Genomic DNA, 19860 nt, shown 5'->3' on the forward strand with positions numbered 1-19860 from the left:
GGTCACACTTAAGGAGCCAAGTGAACTGAACTGGAGTGGCAGATACAAAGCTGCCAGGATGCTTCTAAGACCTGTTCGGGCCTCTTTGTTTCCTCACAATAGTTGGTGGTTGCACCATGCTGGATTAAAATAATAATAATAATAATAACAACAACAATAATAATAATAATTATTATTATTATTATGAGAATAATATTGATAATGGTCATAATAAAATAATAATGCTTATATTGTTCATCTATCATGGCATATTTTTTAATAGGTCTAGGCTATATAATAAAACAGGTTTGTCACTTACTGTCACGTTTTCCGAAGCAACATGCCAGATGCGATGTCTCATCTTTCCCCGAATGCTTCCTCTATGTCAGTGGCCTCCTCTATGTCAGTGTGGATGTCTGAGAACAGGGATGAATGAAAGTTGGGAATGAATGGAGCTAACGGGGAAGTGAGATGAGATATGGAGCCACCACAGGAGCGAGCGAGAGCGCAGGCGCCCCACCCCCCTTCAATTAAAACATCTCAAGGTTTTCTGCGCTACACCGAAGATGGCGACAGACCAAATGAGACTATACAGTGGAGAGAGAAGATGAGAGGCATATTCCGCTTTTTGCATCAGAAACGGAAGAAAAAATAGGCTAGCGTCTGTCATTAGGATGGCAGATATGGAGTAAGATTTCAGTTTTATACGTGCAATGCGTTTCTTGTGTGATGCTGCGCCGGTGGTGGGGGTGTCAGAGGGATTTCGCAACATGTTAAAATTATGGGTGTGTGGGGAGTATTATGCCGGGCGTTATTTATTTGCAGTGGATCACTGTGAAAATTTGACGCCGGGGGTTTGAAGTGGATTGATTCCTTTACGCAACTTGGACAAAATGCTTCCTATCACCATGTTGCAAACGAGATAGGTGACATTGTTTGGGGGATATATCGCAGAGGTGAATACCTTATCTGAGATCGCATTGTCTCCCCCCTAAAATATGATCAGGGGTGCTTGGATGTTTCGAAAGGAAGATGACGCCGTGTTAAAAAATTTCTGTGCACCCAAACAAAACGACAAACCCTGTGCCGACTCTGAGAGGGTACAGAAATGGCGAATGTCTTTGGCATCCCTATTATTTTTCACTGTCCTTCTCTCTGATCACCTCTGGCTCTGTGCTGGAGTTAAACTGAGGTCCAATAGGAGCATCCGTAAAACCTGGAGCAACGCGACTGATGGGATCTACCCGGGTCTTAACGAGGAGAAATGTGGTATTTTTCTAAGCAATTTGACCAAATCCGCTGCTCCAAGTCCTCATTGCACTGACGCTCAAAGCCACACACTCCTGGAGTTAGCCTGCACCACACTCTATCGGCAAAAAACTGGCTATGAGCCTTCATCTTCAACTCCATCAACGTTGTCCTCGCAGAAAATACTTGATTATTTTAGGAATTTTAGCCTCTCTTTTTGTGATTCTTACACCATCTCCGACTTACTTTTGGGGATGTCTAACCCGGAGAGTTTGAATTGCAGTCTTCAGAACATGGTTTGGGATTTGTTAAGCGGCGGAGGTGATGACGAGGATGTCTGCAGCGTCTGTATCCAGGCGTACATGAGGTTGGACCAACACGCTCAGGAAAAATATGAGGAGTTTGACCTCTTCTTTCTCAAGTATTTATCAGATGATTATTCCGTCCGATCACGTACAGAGGACTGTAGGGTAAGTTAATTGTCTTACTCTTCCCGCCAATCTCACCAAGGCCTATAGCCTACCTGGTCTCCAGGTGTGTGCAACTGCCTAATTGTAGGCCCAACATTGAATGTTTTTGCTCAATTTTTAAGCATGTGAGAATAGCAAGAGTTTAGATATTTAAAATAAAGTCTTACTCAGGATAGAAGGATAGTCTTGTTTTCATACTCAAGCTCAATGTCCTCTTGAGACCATCCTGAGAAACTGAATGTGAACTCGCGAGATCAGGATGGTCTCACGAGGCTACAGATGTCCTACCACGCTGTATACAGGCCTACACAGTGTATCATATGACCCGTAGAAGAGCAGGACACAAATTCACACATATCAACAAGTCAGTCCAATCTAGAGATTATCCTACTATTCCATTCCATTTTCTTCCCCAGTCATCAAAATGAAATGATGCTAATGTGTTTAATCCACCATGCGACAGAAAGAATGAAAGGTAATGCACACTCTGTATCAATTACATCAATCATCAATACCATCTAATTTGGTGTTTGCATTGTTCATTCAGGAGTGCAGAATATGGAATCATGTAAGACCAACAAGAAGCTCTCTCTTTGACACACAATGTTTTCTGCTGTTTGTCAAACATGGTCATCTCCACACACAATTGTCTTTCATGACACACTTCTCAGCACTGGCATCTTGCCAGCTGTGCGTGTCGTGCTTTGATGATGTCGCCCCTGTGCCCTTTCTGTCTTGCTTGAGTGGGCTGGCAGCCCCTTTCATGTCCTAGACCCTCGCAGGGTTGTCAGGGTGGTGAGGGGTATTGATGACTCATTAGAGAGCAGGGACCTGGGACTCCATTCTGTCTTCCCCATGCTTGGTATTGACAGAGCCATGAAGCCGCGGGTGCAGCCCAGTCTCTTAATGGGATCACAAGGACCAGGCTTTACTCTGATGTCCGTTTTCCTTTTTGAGGAAAAAACGTTTTGAGGTACTGTAGAAACAAATGACCATCTTCTGAAACTTTGTTAAATTATGATCCACCATTGCTGGAATAATTGATCCCACATACTATGTCACCATGTAACATGCTTGTGGTGTTACAGTAAATGAGGTCCCGAGGGTGACGGCTACCTTTTCCTCCAGCCACTAATTGGATCCCAGGTGCTACTGTACATACCTGTGGCGAAGTCAGGCTGTGACTGTGTCTCATGTGGGCTGTTGAAAAGGCACGACACACTTCCAGTTTCACTCATTCTGTATGGCATGATTTTCAAAAACAACAGATTTAACCCTGTTTTAAGAAAGCAAGCGATTTACAAGCTGTGAAAGTAAAAAAATAAATAAATCAAGGTCACCTTTGTGGAGCACATCAGTCTCGGTCTGATTCTGGGCTTTTGAGTTGGTTTGCCATATCTATATTTCATGAGCTTCTAGTATCAACACCTGTCACAGAGGCCTGTCCTAACCTATCCCCTGCCGGTAACTGCTGTTCTGGGGTGACACATATCAGGAGTTCACTCAATTCCCCTTCCTGTTTTCCCCTCTGACATCCTGTGTTGTGGCAGATTTGCTGTCCACAGGACCATGGAGAGCATGCGCTCTGATAGGGCTGCAGATTGGTCTGGGGCCTCCAGCATCCCTTGATTGATTGCCTAATGCCAATTCTCAAGCGGCTCTCAACATCATTCACTGCAGTTCGAAAGCTACCCGGACAACAATTTTCACTCACAACCTTTTCATTCTGTGTATATTTTGCAATTGCATGAGTCTTAACATTTTCCTCCAGAATCTGAAAAAATACAGAAAGTGGTTAGTTGTTGGTTGTTACCCTGGCATATTGGGAAGTACTTAACTGTTGTGGGTTGATTAATGCTAATCTTCTGGATTAGCCCAGTAAAAAGGCCTAGGGTTAGGGTTAGGGCTTACGTTCAATATAGAAGTGACTAAAGTAGAGCATAACTTTTAGGAAGTAAGATGGTTGATACTGTACGGTTGATGCGTGACAAGGTTAATGATGGTGGCATCAGTTAATCCCAGCCTGTCTCATGTTATTTGCTGCAGATCCTCTGGTTTATGACTCAACACTGGCCTCGCACCAGGTGCTGTGTGCACCGTTGAGATGAATAGAAGGTGACGGGCCACACAGGCTACATATCTCATCGGTCCGCCTGTGTGAGGTAATGCCGGGCTCACAATACAGGATATTTAACCCCCCCCCCTCGCTTGTAAAGTGGTTACGTAATCTTAAATATCAAACATGTTTGATAAATTAAATATTGAACACGTTTGATATTATCGGGCCGCCCCGATGGGTCTGCGAGCTGATCGGGAGGTAGGCTATAAGATTGGACCTGTAAACCCCTCACATTCAAGATCATCTCGGCCGAATATCAGTGCCGACCGACGTTCCAGACCAGATGTCTACTCCGATTGTCGGGAAGGCTGCACCGGGGATAAATCGGCCTAAAAATCCTGTAGTGTGAGCCCGGCATCAGGGTGTGTTACTTCGGATGCAACCTGTCCAGGCCCTTGACCAAAATTCCTGGAAGCTTTTCCCTGACATGACAGCATTAATGCTCTTTCCAATGATAAATATCTCCTCTTGCTCACAGTGTGACCCCACAGATCAGTCTTCCAAGGTGACGCCACACACACTGCACAAATCCTTCTGGGTGTAATTGTTATTGATGGTGTCAACCTCTTGGCTGTGGAATCCACAGATAAAAAAAAATGTGTAAAGGATTACTGTATAGCAGTGTCAAGTCTCTGATTTTCTCAATATAGTAGAATGTGTTTCAAGATCACCACTTTGTTGAAAAAAGCAGAGAGGAATAAATGTGCTTTGGAATGCGTCCCTTGTATATGACTGTTATTTCAAGCTTTGGCACACAAGTGAAATGGAATACCCACATTTTAAAAATCAACTGTATATCTACACAGTATAGCCTACTGTAAGTACATATTTCTTCATCGTAGTTCTTCATAATTCATACAGGCTTTGATTAAACACAGATTTGCAAACGCCTGGGGCCAGCTCTTGCCATTTAAAACATTTATGATCTCCTTCTGCAGTTGCTACTAGAAGACACCCTTGAAGTGAGCCCTACCACTGAGCAGTGTCTGATCACTATCAGTGGTTAATCCCCTTTAATATTATGTGACATCAGATTCTTTGTAGAAATATGAGACACAGCAGCACCAAGCCACCAGACCAAACAGCTTATGAAAACAGATTACAGAAACTGAACAAAGACAAATGTTGATATTCCCTCAGTCACAAATCCAAGGCCTATAATGAACTGCTGAACTGCACATCCTGAATATCATTTCGAAAAAGCCATTTCAGTTTCATCAGTCTTGTCCCCGGGTATCGGGGATAGAATATGAATGAATAATAATATTAATACCTTTTGATGTCATACAGTATACTGTACAATAGAGGAGCCATGTATAGTAGAGGTTCCCAGGAATTCTGTTGAAGAGCCAGTCACAGGGAGTATTGGAGAGGGACAGTGATGTAGGTTGTAGACCAGGGACGGTCATGTCCTGGAGCCAACATGGAGCGGCTGGTGTCAGAATAAGGAGCAGCTGACTCACAGGCTCCTGGAATAGCAACAAGTCGAGTTGGAGCACTCTGAAGGATTCATGGGAGGGGCTGTCACATACCCATGCCATTGGCACCAGCTCAAAACCTCCGGCTGCTGATTGCACTTATCTCGCCAGGGATGGTTTCTGCATAAGATTTCATTTTCAGAAAGGCCTCTTGTTCTACTTGCGATCTGCTAATGTGCTGCTTTCAGCATCCCTATAAGCAGTGTTGCCTCTCAAGCCCATCTGTTTACAAGTGATTATGTGCTTGTTTTGATGGAATGCCATGCTGCCTGTGTGCTTATCAGCCAGGTGAATGGGATTTATCAGCAGTGTAGCGTGGCCTCTGCAGTTCTGGATGCCAGTGTTATTTAAGTGCTATTAAGTAGCACCACTGGGAGTGGACAGTTTCTTCTGTAAACAAGAGCAAAACAATAGGAAGTGTGCGTTGCGTAAATCATTCATTTCAGGCCTGTGTTAGGCTATTTGTTCAGGCTATTTCCATTCAGAGTATCGTTCTTGTACTGTACACTGTCTATTTAGACAGCTTTTTGCTCTCATGCTCCAAGCTATCAAACATCTGCCAGCACATGGTCATTGCATTATGTTGATTGGGTATTGAACTGTTCAAATGATGTAGTCTGATGATTTGTACATCAGCAAGTAGATAAACATTGTGCATGTTGTACATGTTAGATATAATTAACTTCATAAAAGGTCCTCATGACTTAGGAATTGGGCCATCATTTTATTTTCAGAAGAAAAACCTTGCCATGAACCAGTTTCAATAATTAGATAGGATGGTGTCTTAAATAGTTTTACAATATTAGCTCTATCTAAAAAACAAAATCACATTTTGATTTATTTACCGCTGTGTATTCTTACTTTTGTTGACTGTTATTGACTCACTTAAAACATGTATTTTTTGTATTGTATACCCGAATAAGTGAACCAAAGATATAATTATACAGTAATGCAGTTCAATCAATCAATCAAAGCTTTATTTGTATAGCGCATTTCATTCCCAGAGGCAACACAATGCGCTTTACAGAGAACAAGGGGGGTGGGCATACGACCCACCTCTACATATTCCAGAGGGAAGCAAAAAAACAGTAATCACCCGGGGGCCAGATAAGTGAGCTGTAAAAATTCTTCCCTGACCCCTCTCAACAAGGCGATCGAGCAAGCTCCAGGAGTATGTTAGTCTACCGGCTAAGATATAAAGCAATACATTACATTAGTTGTCATCTAATAAAACTATGTACTGTATATCCATCTATTTTCTAATAAGTGGAAAAATATATATAACAAGAGCTGTCCACGGCCATGTAAATACAGTCCCATTGTTTGATGAAAGAATTGTCTGTAATCTATACTCAACTTATAAGTATGTTTATTAGATAAGTGTGTGTGTGTGTGTGTGTGTGTGTGTGTGTGTGTGTGTGTGTGTGCGTGCGTGTGTGTGTGTGTGTGTGTGTGTGTGTGTGTGTGTGCGTGCGTGCGTGTGTGTGTGTGTGTGTGACAGCCAGGAGCTCCTCTCTGCAGGAGAGATGGGAGATGTGCACACAGACACATCTTTGTGCAAGATTTTAAGGATGATGACACACTTTGCCAACCATCATCCTCGCTCCGACACATCCATTATTGGCTCTCTCAGAAAACACCAATTCAGGGAGTCGGAGAAAGCATACCTGCTGGATGAAGTGTTCGCCGTGGGGATTTGATTAAAGCTCAACCAGGTACTGTACAATACAGAGTCGTGGCCAAGGTTTTCACAGAGCTATTTGGTGTAAGCTTTCTTTGTACACCTTTTATGGTTTGATTTCACGCATTCATGACTTTCTAAGCAGCGAGTCATTATCACCACGTCTTCCTCAGTCTCCCAGATAACACCGGGGAAATGACCGAGAGGTTTTGAGGCTCTGAAACGACTAATATAAATACTAATGGTTTGACCGACTCCAGACAGGCTAGTATTACCCCTACCAGAACGGCGTGGCACATCTAAACCATGTCCAGCCAGCATGTCTTCCCACATCCCCTCTGGTTCTGTAGCAGACAGGCAGGATCTTCTCTCTAGCTCCACAGCTACTGATATTGTATTTGACAGACACTATCATCTCTCCAGGTTCATTCTGCAATTCATTTTGTGTTACATGAAATCAGTTAGACTGCAAATTAAAACCACTCTTTGGCAAAAGTGGATTTGGCTGCTGATTGGTGAGGGCTTAGTACTTAGAGATTGAACAGATGTTATCTTTTCAGATATCATCTACGGCTCTTATCAACATAATCATCATAACTTTTACCAGATTATTAGGCTATATGTCATTAGACCACGAGTAATACCTATCATATTTATTTTTACTGTTCTTATCAGCGTTTCTTCATGACATTTACCAGACTAATACTGTATGTCATACTAATACGATCATATATCTTGTGATTTTATCAATCTATGGAAGCTGATTCAGTGCAGCCCAGCATTTTCTAAGCCACTGATTGGGATACAGAGGTTGTGATCTGTGTCAGGGAAGGGAATATACATGTGATACAGTACGTATCCAGATACAACTGCATTGACAGGGGGACACTTAGCTGGTCAATAAGCCATTAATAGCTCCAACTCCTCAATGTGATCTCTCAAGGAGTAGTATTTGCAGGGACTGGACAGCACGTGTCCTGTTTAAAACTATTCTAATGGAAATTGATTGTCAGTTACACACATTGTATGGAACACTGACAAATTACATTTTGTTGTCAGGATATTGTTGGGCTATTCAACAGAACTCAGCTTCCTCGAGGATTCAAGGGTGTTTAGTGCTCATTATTCAATTCAATTTAAACTTTATTTCAGACACAGCCCACAGGGAGGTCCAGAGCACAATAAAATACATACAATAAAATACATACAAACAATTCTAAAAATGAAAAACACCTAGACTAAGTGGAAATGAGCTCAGTTCAATACAAATTCAGTATAAACATGAACATCAGTGGCTCCACATTCTAGAAGTGAACCTGACAGAGCTGCGTCTAGGGTTGATTATTGCAGAAATAATGTAATTTTCTGATTCAGAGACTCTACACATACACTTATACATCAGATTTGGTAGAACAGCAGGGCAGTTGGGTACACCAAGACTAACAAACACATGACTAGCGCTACAGCTTCTAGGAGCTTTAAGCAGCAGCCTCATACTGTCATTATAGGCCACTGTGAGCCGTCTTTGGCTACTCTGTCTATATCTACACCAAAGATGGGCAGATTAAAGATGGGCAGTGTAAAGGTGGGCAGTGTAAAGAGGGGCAGTGTAAAGATGGGCAGTGTAAAGGTGGGCAGAGTAAAGATGGGCAGTGTAAAGATGGGCAGTGTAAAGGTGGGCAGTGTAAAGATGGACAGTGTAAAGATGGGCAGTGTAAAGATGGGCAGTGTAAAGAGGAGTACGGTTCTAAACAAGATGATCTTAACAGGTTCAGAGCACATGTTAAATTTACCACACAACATATTTGCTTGAGCATACAATTTACGACACTGTCTATAAATATCTTTGTCATCAGAAAGATCATTAGAAATAAAATGCCCAAGGTATTTAACCTCGTTACACTCACTGAGGGCAGAGCCAGATAAAAAGAAAACTGGAAACTTTGATCAGCGATCATCTCACTGCGCACAATCATAATGTTGCTCTTTTTGGTATTATTATATGTAATATCATAATCTATCCCATATTGAGTACATAGACTTAACAACTGTTGTAGACCAGCAGTACACGGGCTGAATATGACCAGATCATCTGCATACATAAGGTGATTGATTAGACTATCACCCACCATACATCCTGTGCGACGTGCACTAAATCTCTTTGAAAGATGATCCATATACTGTAGATATTAAAAAGGAACGGAGAAAGAATACCGCCTTGGCAAACATCATTGTTCACATGGAATGGGGCAGATGTTGACTTGCCCCATTTTACTCTCACGGTCTGATGAGCATACCAATATGCCAAGATTCTGACAAGATATCTAGGAACCCCTCTTTAACACAGTTTCATAAACCGTTTTTCATGATTAATACGATCAAATTCCTTGGAGGCATCAATAAAACACAAAAACATAGTATAATTCTGCCTATTTTAGTTATCTAAAATCTCTTTCAAAGCAAAAATACACACACACTCAGTGCCATGTTTATGTTTAAACCCAAATTGATTGTCAGAAGTGAGGATGTGTTTCTCCAGCCTATACAGCAGGACTCTCAACAGGATTCTCTCACACTGTATACAGTTACCATGTGAAAGGCTCAGGAATTCTATGTTTAAATGATACGTGTACCTGTGTTTATGCACATTAATTTCAGCGGTCAATGGTCAAAATATTTAGCCGGGCCTCCAATTTGAGCCTGCGCTGCATTACTGCAACTCTGCTGGCCCCTGTAGGCACATGTCCATGAAATGGCTGCAGTGTTGTTATTGTACTCTGTGAGGTGTGGGTGGAAACTCCCTGTTTGCGTGATCCGTTTCCTGTCTTTATTTAGCTGTCCAGGCAGCTGACTGTGTCTAAAGGCAGTTCACAAGCCTTCCCCCGGGACCCCTGTTCAGTGGAGTCTGCAGTTACCATAGATACCAGAGCCTGTGCCTAGCAACCTTTCTCTGGATGGCAAATAGAATGATCACAATTAGAAAGGATTTGTCTCAAGGTTTAGCAGTAATGTGCTCTGCTTACTGACAGTAGATGCGTTAAAGCCCTGTGAGATGAGTAGCCATAGCTAGGATTGGAAATCTTGTTGTGTTGTAAAGTCATCATGTTCACAGAAATCCCCAAAGTTGCAATCAATATGGTCACTTTAATTGGTACCATTTTTTCAGATAATCTCCCTTGATAGGCTAATGTTGGCTATTTGCATTCACACATCTCAAGATTCAGCGGTAGGCAAGGCTGCCTTATTAGCCTCCTGTAAGCATATGAAGCACTATCTAATCTGTATCTTACTTCTATACCCATTGGGATCGCCCAAAGATGAAGGTTCCTCCTCTGTCGCAGTTAGCCGTCTTTGGCAGATGTTTCACAGATAATCTTGAAATTAGTTTTTAATAGATATCTTGAGATTAGTATTTGAGAGACACCAGCTGCTACAGAGCAGTACAACACAGACACAACCACTAGTCCCAAACCATGTATAATCCAACACAGCATTTATAGTGTTTGAATAGTAGAGACTCAAATGTATTAGACATTTTCACTACGGGGGAGATTTAGATTAAATTAACAGAGATCACAAAACATCAGGATTCCACAGTTCCAAGTACCATTGAAAGTTATAGTAGGCTGCCACTTTTTTCTATAATTAAAATGTAAAGCTATTTTCTACAGTCCACTCAGTGTAAGCAAGGGGGAAGGGTAGTACCCTACGAATGACCCTCAGCATTCATTTATATTCTGAGTCATCTATTGGCGGCTGACAAAGCAACATGGAATATACAGGGTAGAGCTACAGGCACTGCTGAGAGCCTCTCCATCTATAACACAAGTCCTCACGTCCTCCTATGTCCTGATGTCTGCTTTTCCCCGTCCGTCACAGAGGATTTGAATTGTGGGTTATGTTAACCATAATTGATACAACTCTATAAACCATTTGTAGATAATTATTTCACGATTACAAATGGTTTCTAAACATGTATACATGATCCGTAAATGAAATATATACCCTGTGTCGTTGTATGAGGATGATGGGTTGATCAAACCCACACCTCAGACGGAGCCTGACAACTGAGCCTCATCTACTACTGCCCGAAAAGCATATGTATCCGGGAATATCCATATCGGATTTATGTCATATCCCAAGCATATCAGAACTCAGGAATGGGAAAATATTGGTATGCAGCATTTTAGGATATTTGCATATTGATGAATTGATGAATGTACAGTCATAACACACTGCATACCAATACGTTCCCATTCCTGAGTCCGATCCCAGTCCAGTTTTAGGCTAGGTTTCATCCGCCTGATGCATGGATGTATAGTCGGATGCACCTAGGAATCAAACGTTACTCCTGTTAATACTTTGTTTGTCATCTCCATGTTTTATGCAAGCGTTGCACCTATAGCAGCTGAGAAGAGAGGGCGGGTTTGTATATCAGTCTGCTGATTGGGTAACACCTCTGATAGAGAAGGTAACGCACACCAATAATACTTTTATGAGGTGCAGATTACTGGATCTGTTAACTATAAAAGAAAGTGTCTCACACTCCAGGCTCTATATGCATGTTTTAATGAGAATACCATATACCAATAACACCTCTGACACACCCACCAAACTAGAGAAAATCTTCCCATTGCCCGTTTGAGGAAATATATTGTTCAACCCGGAAACCATAGCAAAACGGTGCACAATGTTTTGAGATTGAACTCACCCCAGGTTAGCATATTCATATTCAAGACTTCATGTTTAGAAAGGCATCAACAGGAATCAGGTTTTGAAAGCACATTTTGACATAGATTTAAAAACTAAACCTCGATAGACAGACAGACAGACAGACAGACAGACAGACAGACAGACAGACAGACAGACAGACAGACAGACAGACAGACAGACAGACAGACAGACAGACAGACAGATAGATAGATAGATAGATAGATAGATAGATAGATAGATAGATAGATAGATAGATAGATAGATAGATAGATAGATAGATAGATAGATAGATAGATAGATAGATAGCCAGACAGCCAGACAGATGACGCTCCAGAGTTGTGGCTGAAGTCGGTGGTGTAGAGGGTGAACAGGAAAGGTGACAGAACTGTTCCTTAGGGGGGGCGCCGGTGTTGTTTATCACCACCTCGGACTGGCAGCCCTGCAGTCGGACATAATGTGGCCTGCCGGTGAGGTAGTCCATGATCCAGGCCACCATGTCGTAGTCTACCTGCATGGCTTTGCTAGCCAGAGGGGCAGGATGGTGTTGAGTGCACTGGAAAAATCAAAGAACATGACTCTCACCGTGTTTCCTGGCCTCTCCAGGTGTGAGTAAGATCTGTGGAGCAGGTAGATGACGGCATCGTCTATGCTGATTCAGGCCTGGTACGCCAACTGCAGTGGGCCTCAGGCGCTGCAGTCAGTCTCTGGAAGACCTTCATGACGTGTGATGTCAATGCCACCAGCCTGTAGTCATTGGGAACACTGGGGCGTGCTCTTTTTTGCAGGTCTTCCACAGCTGTACCATATGAAAAGCTTTGATGACATTCATTATCTTATTATTTACTTATCACTTATTATTCCTCAGAGATGGGCTGTATTTTCTACCAAAAGACTTTGGGGTCACATTGACTGGAGCCGATACTGACTCCAAAGCCGGTTTCTGCCTGGAACAATTGATTTGTAGTTGGTCCAGATGAGTAAGCTGCCCTTAGCAACAAGCTATCTACTGATTAAATATAAAGATAGCTGCTTCTCAGAAAGTGTTCTGTGTTTTTTGTCCAGCTAAGGGCATGGCCACTATTAACCACGAAAATGTAATCGTAGATTGAATGGGCAGTCATAAACTTTAAAATTACACTCTTGAACTGTAGCTAAGCTTTGAAATGTCAAGATTTGCTTTGCCTTGTGCAAACCTTTCATGATGCTCTAGTTCTACACGCGTCCCTCAATGTGTAATGGCAGGTTTTTGTTCTGCATAATGGCAGGTTATGAGAGACCTTCACAGCAGCTTGTCCACTTTGAGAGACGGGGAAAAGCTTTTGTATTTTCGTTCAATGGCCAATCTTATAAAAAGTTATGCGTGAATGCATATATATAACTTTTTATAAGATTGGCCATTGAATGAAAATACAAAAGCTTTTCCCAGTCTCTCAAAGTGGACAAGCTGCTGTGAAGGTCTCTCATTACCTGCCATTAGAGACCTACCATCAGAGAGGTCGGCATCACGCTGGGCGCTACAGGTGGTTGAAGCTGGGATTGAATCACCGACCTTGTGCATGGCAACCCAAATATCTACCAGACCAAAAAGGAATTCCCTGAGATAATTGGGCTACTCATCACACGAGCGTTGTTCCAGACAACATCTGCTACATGTGCGTACAGTATAGAATAATAAATATCTTGTTTATGTTTTGGCTTGCTGTGATCTGCCTCATAGTCAAAGGAATCATGGTATTTTATGGCACAAATGGATAACAATTCACATCTGCTCCTAGAGACATAATAGAGGCTGTATGTTGTACTGACTGGATCTAATGTAGACCAGTTATGAGAGCTAGACACCTGCTTGACATTAAAGACACAGCAGACCTATTTTATTTGGGCCTTATATATTCTTGGGGCCTTGTTACTGTACAGTAACACCAGCCACAGTGTCGATGTTGATTGTAACCCATATGCCACAGTGCCACCTCATGACTCCTTCGGGATCCTATTATTGCACTTAAGAATTGAAGACATCAGTGGAAATACAGTCGGTGGTTGTTGATAACCCAGGGGTTGTGGCTGGAGTACGTACAGTATAAGGTGAAAAGAACAACATTTTCAGTGTTTATCTAGGGATTGTTTTTGCGAGCCACTCTTGTGACTGAGCCAGCGAGCTCTGTGGTCTCATGCAGGGCGCTCTGCGATGTGTGGGAACAGGGCTTGGAGTATTCCGGGCATGCTGCCAGCTCCAGGGGCTGAGTAAGGACAGGTGAGCTTCCCGCTCCACTTTCAAGGCCAGGCAAGCGGCTAACACTCTAGTGGCAGTCATGTTTCCAGGTGAGCAAACCACTTCTCCAGGAGTGCTTCTCCAAGCACTTTCAAGCTATAATTTGGCTTGTCAGTTGGTATCCTAATCCTGTGATGGTCTGATCTAACACAAGGTGGTCATCGGTATGGGGCTTTTTGACCAATTAGGCGTGACTAACTCAGCATATTACATGACAGATGTCCAGTATGCTGAAGAATATTTCATACAATGTCATGCAGTACAATGTATTGAAACATTGTGTGACAACAGCAAGATCATCTTATCACATTTTGGATGTTCCCAACCTATAGATGGTGACCAGCTACAGCATGTTAAAAGCTTTACTGATGTAGTCCATGTTGGTGTAACATCGAGGACATCTACTGGTGATAAGAGTGCTTTATGAAGGTGTGTGTGTGTGTGTGTGTGTGTGTGTGTGTGTGTGTGTGTGTGTGTGTGTGTGTGTGTGTGTGTGTGTGTGTGTGTGTGTGTGTGTGTGTGTGTGTGTGCGTGCGTGCGTGCGTTTGTGTGAGAGAATTCGGAAATATGTAGACTGACTGCACCAAAGTGTCCAATCAAAGCCCCTGTTTTATAGGACATCCCATAGAGGCTCAGTGATCATGCTGGTGGGGGGGGGGGGGGTTCTTGTGCGGAGAGGAAGCTCAGTTTAACAGACTGACCGGGAACACCGAGGAGGACAGATGTTTTAACAAGTGCTCGTAAAACGCAGACGTGTGATTCGTGATGTCATGAGAAAAGCCACGGAGAGGCTTTTAAAGCAGTGGACCCTCCGTGCTCCTTCTACATCATTACTGTACATACATATTGGTAAGGACCACGGTGGGTTTCAGGGGTAACTCATCCCTCCCTGTTGCATACTCAGAACTGAGCCAGAGTGGATGATCTCACACTCCAGGGACGACAGTACTGGGGCTGTAGCACTTGGTTGAAAAAATAAAATCTTTGATTTTCCCACTGGAGACCAGAGCATCAATTCCAGCATGTAACAGCCACTACATGACTTTTGACCTTTTCATTGTGCATGGTACCGGTATCTTGCACATATGATAAAGAAACATCCTTGAATCCTAGAATCCTTAATATGTTGCGTCCACAGATGGTACCATAAAGCTTATTGTGTGTCAGCATCACTGGTTTAGTGTGGGCAGCATACTCAGTGATGGCCTCAAGTGTCCGCCTTATTCGGTACATGGTTCAGTTCATAATGGAGAATATTATTCTCCTTTCCTTTAATTTTCCTTTATTCCCTATAACATTTTCCAGAGGCACATAAGAACATCTAACTCTGTTACTGGGAGCTCTTTTGTTAAACTTGAAATGATCCCCTTTTCAACCAAATGAATGTGAATCTGGGTATGGAGTATAGACTGCTATACTGATGCCTTTGAATTTAATCCTAGATTAAGACTGAACGAATCACAGTGCATACTGCAGGCTCATAGATTAGCCCTGAAATCAATCCCTCTCATCACTATTTTCATTCTCTTCAACTGCAGTCAGTCAATGAGCCCACAAGACCAGCTCCGTGAAACTGACAAGAAACTGTAAACATTTTGATCACAGATATCAAGACATGAGCCGGAGGGATTTTCAGTGTTAAACCTTGAATTATATCAACTATATTAGGAACTGTACTCTATACGTGTTCATATCATACCGTATAGCCCTCTACTTTGATCCTTCCATGTATGTCAAGCATTTCATTATTTACGAGTTGATAGTTTAACAGTTCTGTATGACCATAGATTGTACAGCATACAGCGCAAACAAGCAGGCTTTAGCTGTTTTCATTCAACAGTATGGTGCCAAACGAGATGTTTTTGGTACACATTTGGCAGTCGTTAGCTATTTAGGTAAGATGCGTTCTTTGGAGGCCCCCTTGTACATGAGGATGTTGCTGGTGGTCTTTGTCGTTCGGGAAGTCCAGTTTTCCCGAACCAAGCCAGCATCATACTGCAGGGTCCTGTGTATGGAAAAGCAGGCAGGAAGTCCCTGTCACATCACTGTCAGCAGGAAGGTATGCAGGACATTTGTATTCAAAGGTGAACTGTGTGGAATTGCACAAAAGTAATACAAAAGGTTGACTTCTAAAGGAACACAATACAGTGATTTAGCTTGTCTTAAATTTAGAGCATGTTTGCTCGCTTGTTGAATGAATGAATGAATGAATGAATGAATGAATGAATGAAAAAATTTTTTTCAAACATTTAAAAGAAAAAATATAGAACATAAGTACTTAAAAAAACAAATAATGAATAAAGTTAACTATGCACATATGTAGTATTCCTCTGAAAAGGGGTGGGCTGAATCACAAGCTTATCTAGTCCTAACCTTTTTCTTTACTAATAAATAAACTCAAACAAATACACATACTCCCACTATCTGCTCCAGCCTTAATGATCTGCTGTTCACGGACGCTCGTGAGTGACTCTCAGATCCCCGACATCCACCCTGCTCTGTCTTACTCTGTGGTAAGGGTAGTGGAAGGAGAGGGGAGGGGGGTTGAGGGGGGCAGAGCCTATGATGAATGTAATGACTGGGAAGGAGGCTGTGGCTCTTCCTGTTGCCGTGACAGCAGTAGCCTATGGCAGCGGGTCCGAGGTGTGGGGGCTGCTGTAGCACCGTGCTCTACATCACCACTGCTCTGCTTCCTGTTGGCCCGTTGAAGGCTGATGCCTTCGCCATATTAACGGCTATATTTATCTGCCTTACTTCATCAAACACAGGGCCCGTTGAGGAGCATCCTGACCAGCTTGAGGATACTGCGCTGTAGTTCTCTCTCTCTCTCTCTATCTCTCTCTCTCTCTCTCTCTCTCTCTCTCTCTTCCACTGTCTCTCTTTCCTGTGTTATCTGTCTATCCACAGATATGTCTCTCTTCAGCTCACTGACCCTGTTATGTTCGTTATTAACAGTGTTTACTAACCAAGAGTGCTCTCTCAGCCTTGAGGGAGAACTTGTGAACCATTCAAGTGTGTACATTACTGTACTGCCATACTGTATATAGGGTGTCAGCATCCCTGACTATATGACACTATAAAACTATTCCTCTGTTATCTCACCTGAAAAGATTATACATGAGTGTAGTAGCCCCAGACTAATGCCAGCAACCATTCAGGATCATTTCAATATTCTTTGCCATATTTCTATAGAGTACAGTGCATCCGGAAAGTACTCACACCCCTTCACTTTCTCTACATTTAGTTATGTTACAGCCTTATCGCAAAATGGATTAAATTATTTTTTTCTCAAAAATTGACACGCAATACCCCATAATGACGAAGTGATTTAAAAAATTTAAAAAAAATTGCTAATGTATTAAAAATACAAATAAAAACTGAAATATCACATGTACATAAGTATTCAGACCCTTTACTCAGTACTTTGTTGAGGCACTGTTGAGGCAGTGATTACAGCCTCAAGTCTTCTAGGGTATGACGCTATAATCTTGGCACACCTGTATTTGGGGTATTTTTCCCATTCTTCTGTGCAGATCCTCGCAAGCTCTGTCAGGTTAGATGGGGAGCGTTGCTGCAGAGCTATTTTCAGGTCTTTCCAGAGATGTTCAATCGGGTTTCAGTCTGGACTTTGGATGGGCCACTCAAGAACATTCACAGACTTGTCCCGAAGCCACTCCTTCGTTGTCTTAGCCGTGTGCTTTGGTTCGTCCTTTTGGAAGGTGAACCTTTGGTCCTGAGCGCTCTGGAGGTTATTTGATTCAGAATCGATTAATCGATTTTTTAAACCCAGCCCTAATCCTGACTAGTCTCCCAGTTCTTGCCGCTCAAAAACATCCCCACCACCATGCTTCACAGTAGGGATGATATTACCCAGGTGATGAGTGATGCCTGGTTTCCTCCAGATGTGACGCTTGGCATTCAGGCCAAAGATTTCAATCTTTGTTTCAGCAGAATCTTGCTTCTCATGGTCTGAGAGTCCTTTAGGTCCCTTTTGGCAAACTCCAAGCAGGCTGTCATGAGGTTTCCATCTGGTCACTCTATCATAAAGGCCTGATTGGTGGAGTGCTGCAGAGATGGTTGTCCATCTGGAAGGATGTTGTCCACGCTGGAGTTCTGTCAGAGTGACCATCGGGTTCTTGGTCACCTCCCTGACCAAGGCCCTTCTCCCCTGATTACTCAGTTTGGCCGGGCGGCCAGTTCCAGGAAGAGTCCTGATGGTTCCAAACTTCTTCCATGTATGAACGATAGAGACCACTGTGCTCTTCAGGGCCTTCAATGCTGCAGAATTGTTGGTACCCTTCCCCAGATCTGTGCCTCAATACAATCCTGTCTCGGAGGTCTACAGACAATTCCTTTGACTTCATGGCTTGGTTTCTGCTCTGACATGCACTGTCAACTGTGGGACCTTATATAGACAGGTGTGTGCCTTTCCAAATCATGTCCATGAGCGTCATAGCAAAGGGAGTGACTTTGTCATTATAGGGTATTGTGTGTAGACTGAAGAGAGAGAAAAAAAAAACAATTTTGGAATAAGGCTGTAACATAACAAAATCTGGAAAAAGTGCAGTGGTGTGACTTTCCGGATGCACTGTATCAACTCTGACACTGATCTGTTGAAATCTGAGAGATGCTCTCTCTCTCTCTCTCCCCCCCCCCCCCCCCCACCCTCTCCCCCCCCCCCCCCCCCCACCCTCTCTCTCCCCCCCCCCCCCCCCCACACACCCTCTCTCTCTTCCTCTTTCCTGTGTTGCAGTCAGTCTACAAAGCCTGGCTATGCTCAGAATACTTCAACGCTACCCAGAGCCAGTGTCACCGCAGGATTCCCTGTAAGCAATACTGTCTGGAGGTCCAGACCCAGTGCCCCTTTGTGTTACCAGACAATGATGACTTGGTCTACGGAGGATTATCCAGTTTCATCTGTACAGGTATGAGCCAGGCAATTAACTGTGTACATCAGCGCCATCAAATTTTTTTTGCTTCTGTATATTCATCTTCAGATTTTTCACCATTGCTGTTAGTTGTTTATTCGAAGACATTTGTTATTTAATATTTATTCTTCCAATAGCAGGGAAGATTACAAGTTTCGGGGTCAATATCCGCTAAATGTTCTTCTAGAGAGACCCCCAAATCCCTCTCCCAGCCAGACCTGATTTACATGACGATGAGAGTATTCTCGAGCTGAAATCTCACACACACACACACACACACACACACACACACACACACACACACACACACACACACACACACACACACTCTTTAACTCTCTCTCTCTCTCTCTGTCTTCTCCTGACAGGGCTACTAGAAAACCATTTAACCAATGCCGAGCCAGAGTGCTGCGATGTCAGATGGGGCGGCTGTGACCCGGCAGCGGGGGCTGCCTGCGCTCTGGCCCAGCTCCCGCCGCGCAGCTCGCCGCCCGTGTCGGCGGCGGCGCGCCTGTGCGGCGGCGGCCGGCTCAGACTGTGCGTGCTCGTCCTCATCCTGCTGCACACTGTGGTCTCCTTCTCCACCGTGCAGGGCGGCGGCGCCATGGGCCTGGACGCCATTGTGCCCCTGGAGGAGAGCTCTGCCCGCGAGGAGTGAGGACTTTCTACTGCCCCCCCACCCTTCGCCCTTATTACACCCCCCCACACCCCCCAACGCCCCCGCCTCCAGGACAGAAAGAGCTGGAGACCCCAGGGCGTCTAGAACCCTCTCTGTCAAGTCTACAGGCGCAGCAGGAATGAGGAGCACACACAGGCGCCGTCACCTCCCGCCCTCTCCTCTAAGCAAGGGGGGAGGAGGAGGCTTTACGGCCTGTTGCCTCCACCTCCCAGGAGCGCTGGATCAGATGATGTCTCCCACCAGGGACTAACGGGTGGCGGCGTCCCACCACGCCTGGGCCTGCAGGAGAGCTG

General features: G+C 43.7%; 1 protein-coding gene across 1 annotated transcript; it reads left to right on the forward strand.

Moving 5' to 3' along the window:
* Window positions 1-977: 977 nt before the first annotated feature.
* Window positions 978-19546, forward strand: nalf2 (NALCN channel auxiliary factor 2; the record flags this gene model as incomplete). The annotated part of the gene is made up of 3 exons (XM_084450004.1): window positions 978-1697; window positions 18714-18885; window positions 19257-19546. The coding sequence occupies 3 exons, from the start codon at window positions 978-980 to the stop codon at window positions 19544-19546; spliced, it is 1182 nt and encodes a 393-aa protein (XP_084306130.1).
* Between the last annotated feature and the right edge of the window lie 314 nt (window positions 19547-19860).

The sequence above is a fragment of the Borostomias antarcticus genome, assembly GCF_949987555.1.
Source record: "Borostomias antarcticus genome assembly, chromosome: 15".
NCBI lineage: Eukaryota > Metazoa > Chordata > Actinopteri > Stomiiformes > Stomiidae > Borostomias > Borostomias antarcticus.